Raw genomic sequence first — 17,452 nt, 5'->3', positions numbered from 1 at the left:
ACGCACATATCCAATAGGCAAACTAGTTGACTGAAGCAACACTGATGGTATGAACTCAGAACAAGAAGATGCAGCTAAAGGGAGTCCCCATAGCCTGTGTGTTCCATCTCTAAGGTGAGCAATGGCAATCCCAATCAACATACTCATCAGTATTTCTTGAGTATCTCCCAATGTATGGCAGGGCCCGAGAGGTCCCAGCCACATCTGCAGATTGGACACAAAAGGCCACAACACAATTAACGCATTTACCAAACAGCCTTTTTTCTTGCCTTTCAAAAGCATGCCACTGTCCTTCTTTGAAGAACCATATTTCCTTCCCATTAAGCATTAATGACAGCACAGACAGCATTTCACAAATAAAGGCAGAATTACTGTCATTAACTTTCCATGAAACGTGGGTGACACACCAGTTTCCAGATCCCTGCATTGTAGGGTTATAATTATTTGCCATCATGATATTCTGGGAACCGCACGAGTTCACTTAGTTCATTTGTTCCTTTAAACAAGGTAACAGAGATGTAATTTTGGACTTTAAATGAACCAGCTGGTGGATAATTTCTTTTTATCATTTGCAGGTCAGTTAGTTCCCTTGCAGCATTTAGGATTCCTCAGATCCTCCTCTAGGATATCAGTTTCCCCATCCTTGAGGACCCATGTCCACTGATAGCTCTCATTGAAAAGAGGCTCAGAACACAACTCTGCAGAGGTGGGTCACTAGAACTTCTTTGTTCCATTCAAAGGGCTCACTGAAGAGCAAGAGGAAAGCAACAGTGCAGTTGTCCTCCACAGCATCCTATCCAACCACTCAGAAGCCAGACCGCTCCTCAGATTTGGTCCACAATACACTGAACCATCTCCAATGCCTATTGGCTTTGCTTGCAAATACTCATCACTTTACAGTACACCTCAGCATATGAATGCTCTGGGCTGTTTCTAAGAAAACTCCTCCTCCTTATACAAAGAGCTGTGAAGATTTTAGATACACCAGCTCTCCCAGAATTGCTCTTAACAGTCCTTTCCTTGTCAGATAACTATTTTTATTCCTCCTGCTTGTCATCCACTTAGTTACATTCCCCGTGGCCTGGCCATGTCACTAGCTCACAGCAGCCCTCATTGGCAGGCAGTTATTGCTCCTCCCTTCACAGGCTGTGAAAATAAGCACTAAGATTAAGAACCTTTCATCACATATGTGACAAAGAGTGAAAACAGGTGGCAGAACCAAAGTGTCTTTCTCGCTTCTTACCATAAGTAGTCATCTGCTGTGCCTTTAGCCACCAGGTAGTGAATGTTAACGGAGCTGGTCTGCCCTATTCGATGTGCCCGATCTTCTGCTTGGATCAAAATCTTTCAGTATAAACAGGACAAAGAAAATGAAGTGAGAACTGTAACATCTAAGAAATAGTATAAGCACCAAGAGAGCAGGGAGATCTTGTTTCTGTGCTTAGCAACTATTTCTCATCTGGATCCCATTAACACCTGCATCTTCAAACACAGACTAAGCCAAGTAGTCATCTGGAGCACCACGTTCCCAAAAGGAACTGAGCATTTTCACAAACAGTGGGTCAGCATGGGTGACGGACTCTTTCAGGTCCTGGCTAGCTAAATGACTGAGCTCTGTCAAATTAACAAGCAGGAGTATGTTTCTCTTTTGCACCACCTTCTCCAGCCAGCAGGCTGTGTAACCAGCCTTACTGCTTCACGCTGAGGTACCTGGTGGTGCACAGACAAGTAGTCATCAGGGAAAGCCAGGAGAAAAACACAAGGGGAAGCCCCCTGCCTATTACACCTCCTCCTGAGGGCCAATATTTCTGCTCTCCAGGGAGCATCCAACCCCTGTCCTCTCCAGGACACATACCCCTGGGTTCCAGGAGAGCTCTGCAAACACCACCAGGTCCGCAGCTGACAATGTCAGGCCCATGTTTGCAGCAGTGAGGGACAGAACAGCCACAGTTTGCTTCTCTGAGAGCTGGAACTTCTGGCACAGAGACTGTCGCTCAGCTGAAGGTGTGGAGCCATCAATGCGAATGTATCCAACACACTGTAGAAAGGCAAAAGACACTTTTTAGAGACCTTGCGTCCCCTTTCCCTTATCCTCCTTCCTGTTGTAGCAGATTCTGCCCCACTTCCCCATGGCAGAACCAGGAAAGTGGAAAGGCAACAGTTGTCTTTTTATTTAAGACCTTTCCCCATCGTTAATGTAGAGGCACAAAGTACCTCCCCTCTGTTCACAGCTCATGGCTTGCTCTTATGTCCATTGCTCTCCCACCAGTCCTAAGCAACAGGAAAGATGGCAGCAAGCTGGCAACTCGAGTATAGTGGAAAAATTGGCTTAATACAAAGCTGAACACTGTGTGCTGATGTCACTAAGTTTTCCCTTGTTTGCAATGGGAGGAGATGGGATCCTACACATCTCAGTTGCTGTGACAGGCACAACAAACAAGTGATGCAGGGCCCTTCAAGCATCCAACCTTCCTCCTTGCTCTCCTGGAAGATTCTACCACAGAGGCTGCAAAATCACCACTGCCACTGTGCTTTATAGCTTGGAATATTAACTTAAACCATCCTTCACACTGCCCCAGCGTGACCTAGAACTCTTTGAGAGGCACCTATGTAAGTCTCACATGACTAATTAACTAAACACTTTTGGATTCAGAGAGATAACTGGCAGGTCTATCAAGTCTCCCTGCAGTATCCCAGTTCAAAAGTCTAAGAACACCACAGACATAAAAGGCAGCCATAGCTGGACTTGGGTTCTTGCATTCTCCCTCTCTGAGGAAAGCCTGGAGGACAAAACAGAGATGGCCACATAAGGTAACACTCCTCTAAGAATTCACAAGCCCCAAGGCAGAAAATGGACATTAAAGAACATTAAATGAAACAAATGCTCATCAGCTAATACAAAGTGCATCCTGTGAGGCATTCTTCCTGACAGCTCAGCTCCCTCAGTGAAGGGCAAGTTCATAAGCACAGCACGTAAATGTTATCTCTGCCACTAACTTTCATAAACCACCTGACCGGCCACAACTCTGGGGAGCTCTTAAACAGCTTTGAAGTTGGAATAGTGATAAAGTTAAGATGACTGAGTCAACTACTTACTTTCTTCTCCAGCTCTTCAACTATTGCATCCAGCATTATCTTGTGATGAGCAAACACCAGGAATTTGTCATTCCCACTTTCCAGCAACTCCAGGATGTATTCTCTACATGAGAGAGAAGAAAAAAAAACACACAAACCCCAAAACTCTATAAGATTATTTGCTGAGACAATACAAGCTTTGCTTACAACAAATCTTGGAGATCCTCATCTCTACATACAAACTAGGAAATAGACTAGCATTAAAAAGCTGCAGTAAACACAAGTACTAGGTCAAGTCTCCTAGAGTTTAAAAAAGACATAGCAGAAAAATCCACTCATGTTCCTTTACCACAGCTGGACAGTTGCCTACATTTACACTTGGGTATCTCTGAGCATCAATTTCTTATCTCCTACTTGAAACACAACAACCCAGACCAATCAGTTGGAAGTCCTCTGTATTTATTTGACGATCTCATTTACCCTCCTGCATTTCTAACTTATGCACAACCACAATACACTAAGGTAATCTGCATAACATTATCCCTCCCATGTTTACCTAGGATTATTTTTATTTTAGAAGAAAAGGTCTCTAAACACATGGACTGGAGTATCCTGTAAGTATTTTGTCTTGAAAGGATTCACATAGACAATTTACTACAGTTTAACAATCTAAATACATACTGGTAATTCTAGAATAGCTGATATACACAGGCTAATTATCAACAAAAGCTAACAAGCTCCTTTTAAACACAGGTGAAACGTGATAATCAAATGAAAACATCTGGCCTTTGCCATGGACAAACAGCAGAGCTACAGTAGCCATTTGTATGAAGTAACTTGTGTTACAGTCAGGTCAGCTGGAGCCTAAAACCATAACCAAGTGTAGCAACAGCTATCCTAACAGATTATACAAATATCATCTTCTCTTTGGAATAGCACAGTTGTTGTGAGTACCAGGAATACTAAGTTTTTGCTAACTACAACACAGCTTGGGTCAGCAGCAACTGTCATAAAACACCACTGGGGATTTCCAGTACTGCATTAAGATGTATCAACACTCTGCAGACAGTTCCCAGGGTTCGTGACGCTCAGATCCCAGTTTCATGGCAATATCATTTAACAAAAAAATCTATGAGAGATGTGGGATTGATGGCTTTTTAAAACTAATATCAAAGCAAACGTTCAGTGTAGAAAGCAGATGCCAACACATTACAGTTATTTTCTCTCTCATTCCCATATTCCCATACTCCATTTAACAAATGGTTAGTCATTCCAATGGGGTAAGACACAGGAGGTGCTAATGATCATAGGACAGTGCCATTAGCTAGATGGTTCTGTACCTTCACAGCTTTTAATAACTGGTATTTTAAATGCTACTAGATCCCAGAAAAAACAGTGGGCTAGCTCCTACCAGAGAATCAAGTAAACAGCACCTTATGGTTTAATATTCAGTTCACACTTGCAACTGAAATAAAAGTAAGAAAGTCTTTTAACTGTTCCCTAACATTAAAGGAAGAAACTCGTCCACAGAAATGAGCGCTGGGACTCTGAAGTGCAGTTCTGTGCCAAACAGGCAAATTCTGCAGCAAGGTCTGAGACTGTGAAATCACACAGTGCTCATCAGCTGGTCCTTACACTCAGAGTGCTGCAGAGAAGTAAACTGTTTTCATGTTATTAGCATACTACTTTTTAATAAGTGAGGCTCTGTGACCTAAAGCAGCTCCTTTTCAGTCCCAGCAGAAAGGCTAAGGATAAAAGGGCAAGGAAAATACCAGAAGGAAATGATTCCTCGGGAGACGGAGTTAAAAAACACACCTGTGACAGAAAACTTTTGCAGCTGAGGTCCCATGTGAACCCTGCAGAAGAGCCAAGAACTTCAGTAGGCGCTGTGACATTCTTACAGCATGTTACAACTAAAGCTCAGTCCACCCCATAAGCTTTTCGGCTCAAGGTTCCTGCTGCAGCAGGACTGCAGCATTTGTTTTCTCAAACTCTGTTGATACTTCCAGTTCTATTACTCCCCCACTCCTTAAACTGAAATATGGTCTGGACCAGGGAACTTTATCCAAGTCCCATACACCAAGTAATTTTAGATGGTTCAAATGACAGTTTAGATCCATATCTGGAATGAAATCAGAAGAAATATTCATCCTAGGAACTCTGAGAGAAGAAAATGTTTAGTGTATTGTAATTAAAACCTTTTTTTTTCTAAGCTGGCTTGAGGCTATGCTTCACGTCCCTGCACTGTTATCTCTAAGGCACTGTTTTCCTGTTCTCAGTGGAAAAACACATTTTACTAGGCAAGAATGAAGCAATGACATGCAGCTTACATGACTGAGTGGATTTTAGCTTCTGCTGTTCTGTTGTAGAAGAGGAGAAGAGCTTCCTTCTGCTGTTGTTTCTGCAGAGGGAAAGATAAAGAAATATGAGTCTCAGAAATGCCTTTTCTCCTTCTTATTTACAGATTCGGGATGTCTGCTGCTGCCAATAAACACTTTGCTAGGAAAAAATCAGCCTAAAAATGCACAACAAAAGGGGACTGGAGGGAGTAGTCTCCTACTTGCCACTGGGTATGGCAGATACTCACACACTCCTATTTCAGACACCTCCTTTCCTACCTCCTACTCAACTCCTACAAGTTGAATGACACACATATCACAAACATAGTTTTGGTTGAGAAAGCGTTTTCCAACTAAAATGGCAAGGAAAAACCTCCTAAATCATTACAGAGCTGTATTAGCAACCCAGGAGCCTAGAAGATGCATTTGCCATCTATACAAGAAAAAACAAACAAAAAGAGTAAAAGACATTCTTCACATTTTTGGCTACTGCTGGTGTTCACAATGCAGCTTCAACAAGGCTGTGTTTGTAGGTCGAATGGGACTACAAGGCAAGATAGAAGAGTAAGTAGACACGCAGGAAGTACAAATGACAGTTTAAAGAGAAAGGAAATGTTATTTCACACAAAGGGACAAAGAATCACTTAAATGAAAAGGAAAATAAAAGCTGAGCTGTTTTGATTGTATTGTACATTCACTTAAAATTGTGCCTTCAACAGCTCTCCACTTTACCTTCACATGAGGTGTGGCTCTGACCTTCCTTGGAACTCAGGGTACTGTTTTTCCTCTGATGTTTTTAAATAAAAGCACCTGAAACACCAGTGGCTCATCACAAAAATAGTTTCTGACTTACACTCTCATATCCTTTGGCCATCTTCTTTGTTTCAGCTGCCAAGGCAGCTTTGGTCTTTGCACTAATGCCCTCAGGAGCCACCACAACCATTTTGCGTTGCTTTGCTGGGAGCTGGAGAAGCACATCTGATTTCAGGCGTCGGATCATGATGGACTCCTCCAGCAAAATTTTCAGTTCAGTTAAGTTGGATGACCCAGAGTAGTCCCAACCCCACGGCATCTGGGAAAGACCAAAGCAGTTATCAGTGTCAAGCTTACAAGAGACTGGTCTGCAGGCGATCCAAGTGCAAAATAAACTTCCAGGGAAGCCAGACAAGGCAAGAACTTAATGGTCAGGAGAAAGAAAGGTTTCCAAAAAGTGTCAATAAGATGGGAGTGTACAAACTACTCCACGCAACATGAGAAAGTTACTTATAAACTCCCCTTTTTCCTATCAACAAGTGCTCAGGGAGGTGCAAGGAAAAGGACTATGCAGAAAGGTAGGGATCTGTACTACAGTACTGTGCCATGGTACTCGTCTTCACACAGCAAAGCTTTTCTTCAGCTTTGGGCAGGCTGACAGAACACACTGCAGTTCTGTGCACACATATTTATCTCAGTCTTAAGCAGAGACACACAAAAAAGTCTTCACTAACAGCAACAGGACAAACATCCTTAACCAAAATGCCTTCACAGAGATGTTACACTTGTCTGACATGTCTAGGAAATGCTAGGTATAAATTGTCTGGCTTCCACTGTGACCTGTCCTGACATACTGTTTCTGCCATTATTATGTTTGGCTCAGACTCAAGCATTGTGGCCCAAAATACATCACTCCAAGCACTGCCTCTTCAAAGCATCATCACTTCAAAGCTCTTCAGAACAAACCCTTCATTTACTCCTCCTCGACGCACTCGCCTCTGAACCTGCTCTATCCTCCAAGATCCTGTCTGCAGACAATATCTACCTGTTCAATTAATCTCAGCTCATCACTTCTCCTACTGGTACCCCCACAGCCTATCATTTGTCCTCTGGGAAAGAACAACTAAGCTGACAAACAGTGGCATAAAAATCGGTACATTCCCCAAGAGAAACATCTTTAAACAACTTTCTTTTGGAGAGGAGAACAATAAGGTTTTCATGCTGAAGCAAAGGATAAAGAGATGCCTTTCTGCTGAAGCTTCACAAATAAGTGAAATTCAGCTACAGTAATACTGCAAAACAAGGCAGAGAGTAGGTGAAATCTTCCTCACAGCTTTAACTCCAAGACTTACTAGCAGTGTCACCAAAAAAATACCAAACACACAGCCTCTGGTCTTGCAACAACCCAATGTAACTCCCTACATATGTATACATACATCCTCCTGAAATGCATGTAATGGAGACATGAGGAGCCTCAGCACCAATCCCTTTCCTCTGCTGCTCAACTCTCATTGTGCTACATTAATTGCTAATATTTAACCTTAAAAATCCCTGTCTCTTTCATTTGCCTTCCCCAAGAGAAATCTGCTGTAACACAGAAACAAAGTGAAATGGGAAAAAACTCCAAAGCAGTCACAGCACTCTCCAGCCTTTCATAGAATACATCAGACAAAAACCAAATCATACTAGTCACAAGGTTAGTCATGTTACTGACTGTATTAAGGGATGGTGCTTTGATGGAACAGGGATGAGAACATGCTATGAGACAGAAGGAGGAGGAGGCATCAAGCAGCTTATAGGCAATTAAGACCTCTCTGATATCTGGAAGCAAACATTCCTACTTCAGGTTGAGATATAGTAGGACAATGTGCAATATTATTGCTATGTTTTACTGATGTGAAACATTAACTGACTTCAGATTCTGGCACTTGAGGCCACCATTGAAACTCACTTGACTTAATCTATTCCTATGTAATTGTGGTACCATCTGACTATCTATAGTTGGTTCATTAAAGGAGGAAACAATTCAAATCCCAGCCACACAGTCAGTTTGGATCCTGCAGAGTTAAAACTTTGGCTGTGACAACAGCACAGTGGTACACAGCTAGAGGTAATAAGCCCAGATGGATCTACGCCAAGCCCTCAAAAAGCCAATGTGGGTATTACTGCTCTGCTTCCCTGAAAACAGGACTCCAATGCAGATATTTCTCTCATGCCTGTGAAAAGCTGGCTCAAGTCTAGCTGGGTTTATTAGCTTTCGGCATGCTGCATGAAAAAAGCTGACAGTGTTAAGCCACACTCTTTGTCCCCGCTTTCTGCATTTCTTCAGGTTCTGTGGACCCAGTAGAGCAGACATACAAAACCAAGGACTCACCTGGTGCTGCATTCAGCCACCTAAGTCCTCTGCCCACTCTGCTCAGTGTGCTGGTAGCTAACTAGGAGGCATTAACACTGACTAAGCCAATGAATAAGACTGGCTGTGGGGCCTGGACACTCCTCAGGCTACCTCATTGTACTCATGCAGCCCATGTTTTTCCCCTTTCCACTTCCATAACAAGCAAGTAATACATATGTTTTGTGTCCATGGAGGCAACAATTCATTTCAGAAGAGTAACATCATCATAACTGAAAGAAAAGGCACAAACAGAGCCAATATATTATCTACTGTCACATTAAAAAGCACATGCAGGCAGGATCCTTACAGTACATTCAGATTACTCTATTTCTTTTATGGTGACTGTTGCTGGAACAATTTGAAAACAAGGAAACATGTTAATCCTGTGCTGCACCTAGCTAGTGATAAAAAAGAGGATTATTTTTAGAATTACCAAACAGAGTTTAGTATATTCCATTGTGGAAACGGAAGAGAAAAAGAGAGGGACATTTATTTTGCCAAAATACACATCTAGCTTTGATCCATAACATTCCAGAACAAATGCTTCCAACTGTGATTTTCTTACCAAAGTGTTACAGCATCTTACATGAGTCAGTAAACTTATTACAGTGTTAGCAGAAGCTGCCAAACTCTTACAAATTCAAAGCATGTGCTCAGATAGAAATTATTTAATATTTGCCAACATCATCCAGTTTGAAAAATGAATTCACAGCATGTATTTTGAGAAACAGACTTGAGATATTTTGTAAATAAGCAGGTGACGTTTCACTTGCTGCATTTTAGAAGTACAGATGCTGGCAGGTTGAATTACAAAACGATAAACTTCTACATCTTGTCTAATCACATCTGCCAGATATTTGAAATTTTGTGTCATAAAAATCTATCATCTTTAAACAGAAACTAATCAAGTTTTTGTTTTAAATTGAATAGTTAAGGTTTGACAATTTTTCTCTAATCTTAATAATAAATCTGATTGCTTTGCAATACTAAAAACATTTTTACATAGCACCTTTCACCCTGACGTGTCTCCAAAAGCCTTACAAATCCTCCCTGGTTCTGGGCAATTCCATCCCCACTCATAATGCCGCCACTTTCCAGACACAAGGAACGTACTTAAGTAATGACAGCAAAAGTACCACAACAGTTCTTCAGAGAGGATGTAACTCTTAAAACTCTTACATTAGAGCTGCAAAAAGGAACATGAAGGACATACTACAGTCATGAAGGAACAACTACAATCACGTAAACACCTTTTAATTTACTTGCTAATTGAATCAATGGGAACCCAATATTCAGTAGTCCCATATTTTTCCAGTAATACTATCCACATGTTTACATTTCCAGCAGCCCCACTTCTCTACATAACCAAATTCTTTCTAGGTTCACTGTCATTTACTGACATAAGCTGTGGCAAAAATGTCCCAGGCTGTCCCAAAAATGTTCAAATGTCTAGTAAGGGCAGGTCAGACAGAGAAAGAAAATTGTACTTAGCAACACTGCAGAGGTTTTGAAGGGAAGCTGATACAGACTGTGATCTACCATGCTGAGTTTCATTGTAGGTGGAAAACTCATTTAAACAGAATACACTGTTCCAACCTCGATCATGTAAAACGATTTTATTTCTTTCACCCCATTTAACACCTTACCTGAGGTTCACGTGCCTCAAAACTGATGCAACAGCTAGCCATGCAGAACTTTACCTTCAAAGGGTTTAGGAAACTTCAAACTTATTTAGAGTCACACATTGCAATTCAACTTTCCAACAAGATTAAACTGCATCTCTTCATCTTCACTCTAGGAAGCATTCTGGACACTACTTAGACAAGAATCTTTCAACAAAGACAATGATGCTCAGCAGAAGACTTGGTTGTCTCCTTTCCTATGATTCTTACTATGGATGGAGAAACAGTAAGTTGATCCACTGCCAGGAAAGCAGTGCTTTGCTAACACGAATGCTGTCATAGCCCAGAACTCAAGCTCTATAGCTGTGGTTCATAGAGGAACTTTTGTTTCCCCTTTTTGTCTATGCCACTAAGACAGAAGATCTTAGAGCCTCCTTGTTCAACAGGCAGCAGCAGGAGCTCTTCTCTTAGCACTGTGTGTTCCATTACAAACTGCAGCCCTAGAGGAGGCAAATCCAAGCATAGCTGAGTTGCCCATACATTGAGAGCAAAGCAGATACACTTGTCATCATAACTGCAAATGCTGGCTTCCTGCAAAACCAAGATCTTGCAGTGGCTGGTCTCAATGACTCTGCTGAAATCACTGCTGAGCAGCCGACAGAGATAAGCAGAGTTAATTCATTTTCAAGATATGCCGAGGATCACATCTATTTCCTGAATTAGAAGAGGGTAGAATATAAAGATGGACTATAAGCCTTAATCATTTACCTACCTGGAGGTATAAAATCCAAAATCTCAAGCAACAGAGCCCATACTTTGTGCAACTGGGTGGGCTTTTTTTGTTTTTTTCAATCAATTAGCCCAAACGTGGAGCTGCTTAAAGGCCTCATAGTTACTCTCCTCATTTTAAAGGGTAAGTTCTTATTGAAATAGGCTCCTTCCCCCAGCTTTGGCCAATTTTAATTTTTATGGGTTTTTTTTTACCTCCCTGGCTTTCAGGGCAGATTTTGACAAGCAGCATCACTGTCCCCATGTCTCAGGCCCACCACTGCAGCACCTAGAGATTCTCAGGTTGAGAGATTTTCAAATGTTACTCTGCAGCAAGACCTTCTCAAAAACAAAGATGCAACATCAGACAGAAGGAAGGAAAGGAAAAGCATCCACATTTAGGGAACAAACCAAAATCAGCTGCATTTCATAGAGTCCCAGGCTGCCACTTTCCCCCTTAGGTACCTTCCTGGCATCACAGTAGCGTAGCCCAAAGGAGTGGAACTGTGGGAAGAAGGCTGGCTGCACAGCCGCAATCTGCGTGTACAGCTCTGCGGGCCGCGACATGGCAGGTGTTCCCGACAGCAATATCACTCTCTTGGCAGCCTGGCAGAACAAAAGAGAGCATTGTTATCGTACAGCTGACAATATAAGCAGAACCTGCTAAGAGGTCATCCCTAGTCCCAAAAGAAAATCACAGAGCCATTGCTCAAGCACTCTAACTGCAAGAGTACTTCACCTTCCACAGATATTTTCAGACTTCACTGCCCAAAGACACTCAAGGACAGTGTTTTAGGACTTCTAGGAAGCAGGACAAGCCATATTGTTTCTTATTCATCATAAACATGCTGCAAGGGAAGGGGACACCAATTTTTATGACTACTTTCTGAATTGGCATTTACCCACTAGAAAAGCCAATATCTTATGTCAGCATTTCACAGAAAAATGACACACCCTCTCAGGTACATCCTCACCTCAAAAACATTTTCCTGTAATAAACCTGCCACAGCAAGCCATAAACAGACATCCTCACAAAAGCAGAAATCCAGGGAAGTAGGATTTTTTTTCCCCTTACTTTTTGTTCATTTGTCTTTTTTTAAATTCTTATCCAAGAGAGAAAGGCAAAGCTGCCTGAAGCAGGACCAGAAGATGCCCATCTGACAGCCCTGGTGAGTCTAGGCACAGCTGGCTGAATGCTAAAACATGAGCTCATAAATTCAAACCACGTAAAGCATGTGCTGTAGGGTAGACAGGAAGGAGGTGGGAAACATGTATCTCAAGTAGGTGTTCCCAAAAAGTGGGGAAAGAAAAATTACACTCTAGACATAAAAGACTCCAAGATGCATTTCTACCCTCATGCCTCCATTATTATCTAATTTTTTTATTAGATGAGAGTTATGAATTTCTACTGCTGTAAATTCACATATAGTAGTTGAATTACACATGCCCTGTAATTTCCTGCATGGTTTAATGCAAGTTCATTAAAATAACAAAGAGATTCTTGAGTGACACCTGTACCAACAGCTCATTCACATTTAAATGAAAAAGAAAATGAAATTCTTTTATCATTTCACTGAGATCTACCAGTCACCCAAATCTATTCAGATGATTCATCCACTCACCAAACAAATCTGGTGAAAAAAGAGTTCACAGATCAGCTACAGGAAATTAAATTCAGGTTTCTTTATCAGATACTTATACATAGGTTCTAATCTAGGCAGGACTTGCCTTCTCCCTCCATCCCTATTAAAAAGATGTGAAGGAAACGTGATCACCACCAAGATTAGACAATTCTCATAAACATTTAAAAAGCAAGACATTTACTGAACTAAGTAACAGGAAAGGTCAAGCCTTTGGACATGTGGGAAAGGATGAGTTAGTTCTCACAACACAAGAGGTGTCTGTGCCACTCAGAAGAGGGAGAGGTCACAGAGACCAGAGATATCAGATCCCATGAGGAAACAAAGCGATAAAGCAGAAATTGGGTCAGGTTTTACAATCAAGGTAACAGCAGAGGACAACTGAACCCAGACATTATCTGATGCTTTGCAGAAGCCTGATAGCATCCTGAAATCCACTGAAACACAAGACAAGGCAGTCCCACATGTGCAAGAAGCCTCCAAATTAACTCTTCCTGAACTAACAGAAGGCCACTGCTAGGGAAAAAGTGTCATCCAATTACAGACAATTCATCAAGTAACTCTAGATCAAGCTACAGCAATAAAAGTTCACTCAGAACAGGTACATATTAAATGCAACACAAACTCAAGGTTTTATGCCATTGTTAAGGTTCCTCCTCTTTGGAGGGTGTTCCCCAGGAGTTACAAGAGATGAAGTGGCAACACTAGTTCCTCAGTAGGCAGAACAATTAGTCAGGCTCCTTCCCCAATCCCTAAAGGGGTATCAACACAGAGAATGATAAAGTTACAGGTTATTTGAATTCTAAACATGTCCAGCTACTGCCTTGCTGTGAGCAATTTACTTCTGAAAAGATAAGGTATCTAACCACAACAAATACTTACCAAGGGCTGTGATACATCTTCTATAATTAACCATTTGAAAAAAATCAAGAAGTAAAACACAGTAACAACAAAAAACAACCGAAAAAGCCACAAAAAATCCCACAAAAGACAATAGCTCTACAAGAGCTGTGAAAAACTTGAAATTTGTTCCAGAAAATTGTGTGGAACCTAGGTAGTCTAAGTTATTATATCTCAAGGGTTGCTTTCAGTTTTAAAATCCATGACAGAAGGAGCCCAAGAGAAGATTAAAAAAATCCTAGGAAGACAAGTTTCCGAGTGTTGAAGGCTTGCTTAAATTCTGGATGAAAGAAGTGGCTTTGATTCAGTTCTTTTTTTTTTCCTAGTGGCAACTCATTTTGAATATATGCCAGTAAAGATTTGCTCCTGCAGAGAGGCTCTGCTGATCACTGCTTAATTCATGTTTCCTGTTGAACCTTCTGTGCTGTCAAGAGTGAGAACTCACCCTCTTTCTTCTGAGGTCTGTAAGAATAATGTGGAACAACAGCACAGAAAACAAGATGGCAGGGACCAGATCTGCAGGACTTTCTAGCAAAAGCAGATCTGTAACAAATTGATACGTATTTCCATGTAGGAGAACTAATATTAGGTGCTCATTAGTATTTACGCATGAAGGTTAATCTTCCCCAGAAGCATTCCTCTCTCATGAGTCCTGGTGATTGCTCTTAAGCAATTTCTTAAGTAGCTATGAGGGAATTCTGACAGTGACTTGACTAGTGGAGACCTGGTCTGTAGCCTTCATTTACTAAGTAATTAAATAAGGCAATTGTGCCTCTGTAGCATTACACTTGCACTCACACAACACCAGCAAGAATTAATTCCGCAGCTGTGAGCACATTTACAAAAGTCACTTTTGAAAGACAAAGAATAATTTATGAAATAACCCCTGATGGCACCTACCTTAGAGGTGAAAACCCAGCAGCAAGCTGATTTGAAGGGGAGTAGGTGAGGAGAGGTTATGCCACAAACAAATAACTGCATATGGGAATAGCCTCATTAACACACAATGACTTTGTGTTAAATGCATTTCACAGCATAAGCTCTACCATACACTAACAGACTTATGTACTTTAAGTAAGGGTAGCTGGTTCTGGCTGTACAATTACTCCTGTCCCCAGTTTTTGCTTACTCTCATTTTGAGCTGTTTAGCATAAGAATACCTTATCCTGTGAAATGAAAAATTTGAGCGTGGCCATAATATAATAGAGATAATCACGTGATGAAATAAAAGACTTGGTAAAGCGAAAGGGTTGCAGCTGCTTTGAGGAGTCTTTCTGTACAAGGGTAAGAGCTCTGCATCTCACAAGACAGTGAGTTATTACAAAAGCTATAAATGCCTTTCCCTATTCTTAAGTGACATCTAGGTGGAGAATGCCTATCAAATGACAACAATCAGCTGTGACAGAAGCAAATTACACTTCCTCCCAGTTTTGAGAAGGAAGGGAAACTGGAAGATAAGAGCGGATCTGAAGATGCAGCCTTGTGGGCCCACAGCTTCTCCAATTTCAAGACTAAGTTCCTTCTCAGCAGGTGACAACAAGCAACGGCTTATTTATCCAGTCCCTATGGATTTGTAATGCCCAAAGATAGCTGCTATTTATTTCCCATTGGAAAAGGAGATTTTTGTGTTTTCTCCTCACCTTCTACCCTCAGCATTGACCTATTTCCCTCCATTACTTTTAAGCATCTATTTAATAAAACAAGCACAAAGAGTATTAGATTCCAGCCACACAATGTATTTGGGACTTCCATAATAGAAACAAAAGACCTTTAACCCTACAAACATCACAATGTGCACCATGCTATTAACCTGAACAGCAGCTCAACAGGAACAGTCACATTATTAATATTACCCAAACACTGTAGAACAAAGCCCACAGGGAACACCACAGGAATAAGACCATTTTACACCACTGGAATCTTTGATTAGATATCTTCTTTTATTTCTCAGTTTCTAACCCAGTTCTTCACTGAAAACTTACTGTCATGCTTCCAAAAAACTCATCCATAGTCCCTTGGGACCTTCTCCAGTTTCCGCTGCCTTGTGGTACTCCACAAAAAATCACAGAAAGACAAAGCTGCACTTGGCTGGTTCAAACATGGAGAAACCTTCTCACCAAAGAGATATCACCACAAATGAGTTAAAAACTTGTGTTTTGTTGCTATTTCTTCATCTACACGACTAGGGCTTTGCTGTTTATGGATACTGGTACCATGTACGCTTCCTCTCCTATGTTCATGTCTCTGAGACAGACTAATCTTGGAAGGTGAAACCAAAATGCTTACAAAATGCACACCACCATGACACTTTCTGTCTCTGAGAAGGAGGCAGATGCAGGTCAGAAGCGAAGGGAACAACCAGTACTGTCAGCAAGACCCGGGAGAACTTAGTCCCAGTCATGAGAATAAAGAAAACAGCAAGGTGACCAGTAGGTCCTATTACTGATTGCCACAGCGCTAGGTTAGGGGCAGGGACAATCCAGGCCTGATCAGGTCTTTTGGTGACTCAATCAAAGCCCAAGAGGTTTTTCTCACTTTGATATGAACAAAAACAAGACTGAAGGGCCACTTTGAACACAGGAACTTCTAGCCCTCTTGAGTACCATGAAAGATGATGAAGCTGGGGACAGATCTCACACAGCTGCTGCCACAGACTGGCCAGTGTGAAAGCTGTCTGAGCTTGAAAGCAGGACTTCTGCCAAATGCCAAAACATCAAAGGATTGTCTCTTATTTTGGCTTTCAAACCATCCGCCTCCATAATTCTGTACACAGTCTGTGTGTAGCCCTGCAAACTCTGCCACCTGCTTCCATGTAGGTGGATGAAGCATTCCTCCCATGTACAAGTCTGCACACCCACAACTTTGCACATCCAACTGGGAATGTGAAGGGAGTGAGAAATCTGGCCTAAACATTTTGTTGTTGCTATTTAAGCTCACCTTATCTTACTGTTTGTGTTAATTATAAGCTTCTCTCAAAGTTTTGTCCAATAACAATAAATAGGACACAACATGTCACTAAGCTAGTAACAACCTGGGGCAAGCTACCTGGTGCAAGTATGGTCATTGCACACATTCAGCCATTATAAAAGTGTACTCAAGAGTCTTTCTGATCACACTAAGCACTGTCCCAAGCAAAAACTCTCCTAAATCTGTCAGGGTAGCAAATAAGTATGTCACAAAAGATGAATACTGAATACTACACACACCAAAATACTGCACACACACGTAGTTTGTGGGGGTTTTTTTAATGTTAGAAAATGTCTAGAAGTTCCCAACTGACATGTTTAATACATGGTTCTGCTTGATAAGTCCACATCACACTTGTTCTGCAAGATACACACAGGAGCAGGAAAGGATGAATTATTGCTGAGTAGATAAAAATACCACTTCATTTTGAAAACCAGTCAATGCCAGATATTAAAACTAAAATGAGGCTTTAATTGCTGTAACCATGGGTTAAATATTCCAGAGGTGGAGATTCAGTTTGGCTGTCTAACAAAATAGATCATAATTAATATCCAAGGTAAGTCATCGTTATTTTTAATGTCTTGATTTCATCTGATTATTGTTCAGTTTTATCTGTACACAAGACTTTATATTTTACTCATTATTCACAGGAGCAGACTTTATCAAGATAAAAAGAAGCCACTAAGTACATATGGAAGTGATAGAAATATTCCAGGTTCAGGTAAAAAGTAACATAGATCTGTCCCCTGTCATTTTGAACTCAATCTCTGTCACATGTATAGACCAAGGTTCACATTTTTAAGTGCTTTTTTTCTCTCTTAATTTCTAAAGGCTTAAAGTAGTATAATACTAACAGTAAGAAGTGGCAATGCTTCGAAGACAGCATGTTTATCAATGTCTCTTATTCAGTAATCTCAAAGTATCATGTAAAAAAATGAAAATAATCCCATTTTTACCCCATTGACTGTTTACTATAAAGATGACCCAGTATAG

General features: G+C 41.1%; 1 protein-coding gene across 2 annotated transcripts in view; it reads right to left on the bottom strand.

Annotated features, from left to right (window-relative positions):
* SMARCAL1 (SWI/SNF related, matrix associated, actin dependent regulator of chromatin, subfamily a like 1) overlaps positions 1 to 17,452 on the bottom strand; it is a 37,776-nt gene that overhangs the window by 1,778 nt on the left and 18,546 nt on the right. For both annotated transcript variants that reach the window (XM_062004963.1, XM_062004962.1), the window contains exons 10-15: positions 11,418 to 11,558; positions 6,268 to 6,486; positions 5,406 to 5,476; positions 3,097 to 3,199; positions 1,856 to 2,038; positions 1,244 to 1,344 (exon numbers count right to left, since the gene is read on the bottom strand). In XM_062004963.1, the coding sequence (XP_061860947.1) occupies positions 1,244 to 1,344; positions 1,856 to 2,038; positions 3,097 to 3,199; positions 5,406 to 5,476; positions 6,268 to 6,486; positions 11,418 to 11,558 (818 nt within the window). The remainder of the gene's footprint in view (positions 1 to 1,243; positions 1,345 to 1,855; positions 2,039 to 3,096; positions 3,200 to 5,405; positions 5,477 to 6,267; positions 6,487 to 11,417; positions 11,559 to 17,452) is intronic.

The sequence above is a fragment of the Colius striatus genome, chromosome 11 (assembly GCF_028858725.1).
Source record: "Colius striatus isolate bColStr4 chromosome 11, bColStr4.1.hap1, whole genome shotgun sequence".
Lineage (NCBI taxonomy): Eukaryota > Metazoa > Chordata > Aves > Coliiformes > Coliidae > Colius > Colius striatus.
The sequence above is the reverse complement of the archived record's forward strand: the minus strand, read 5'-3'. Positions and strand labels throughout refer to the sequence as shown.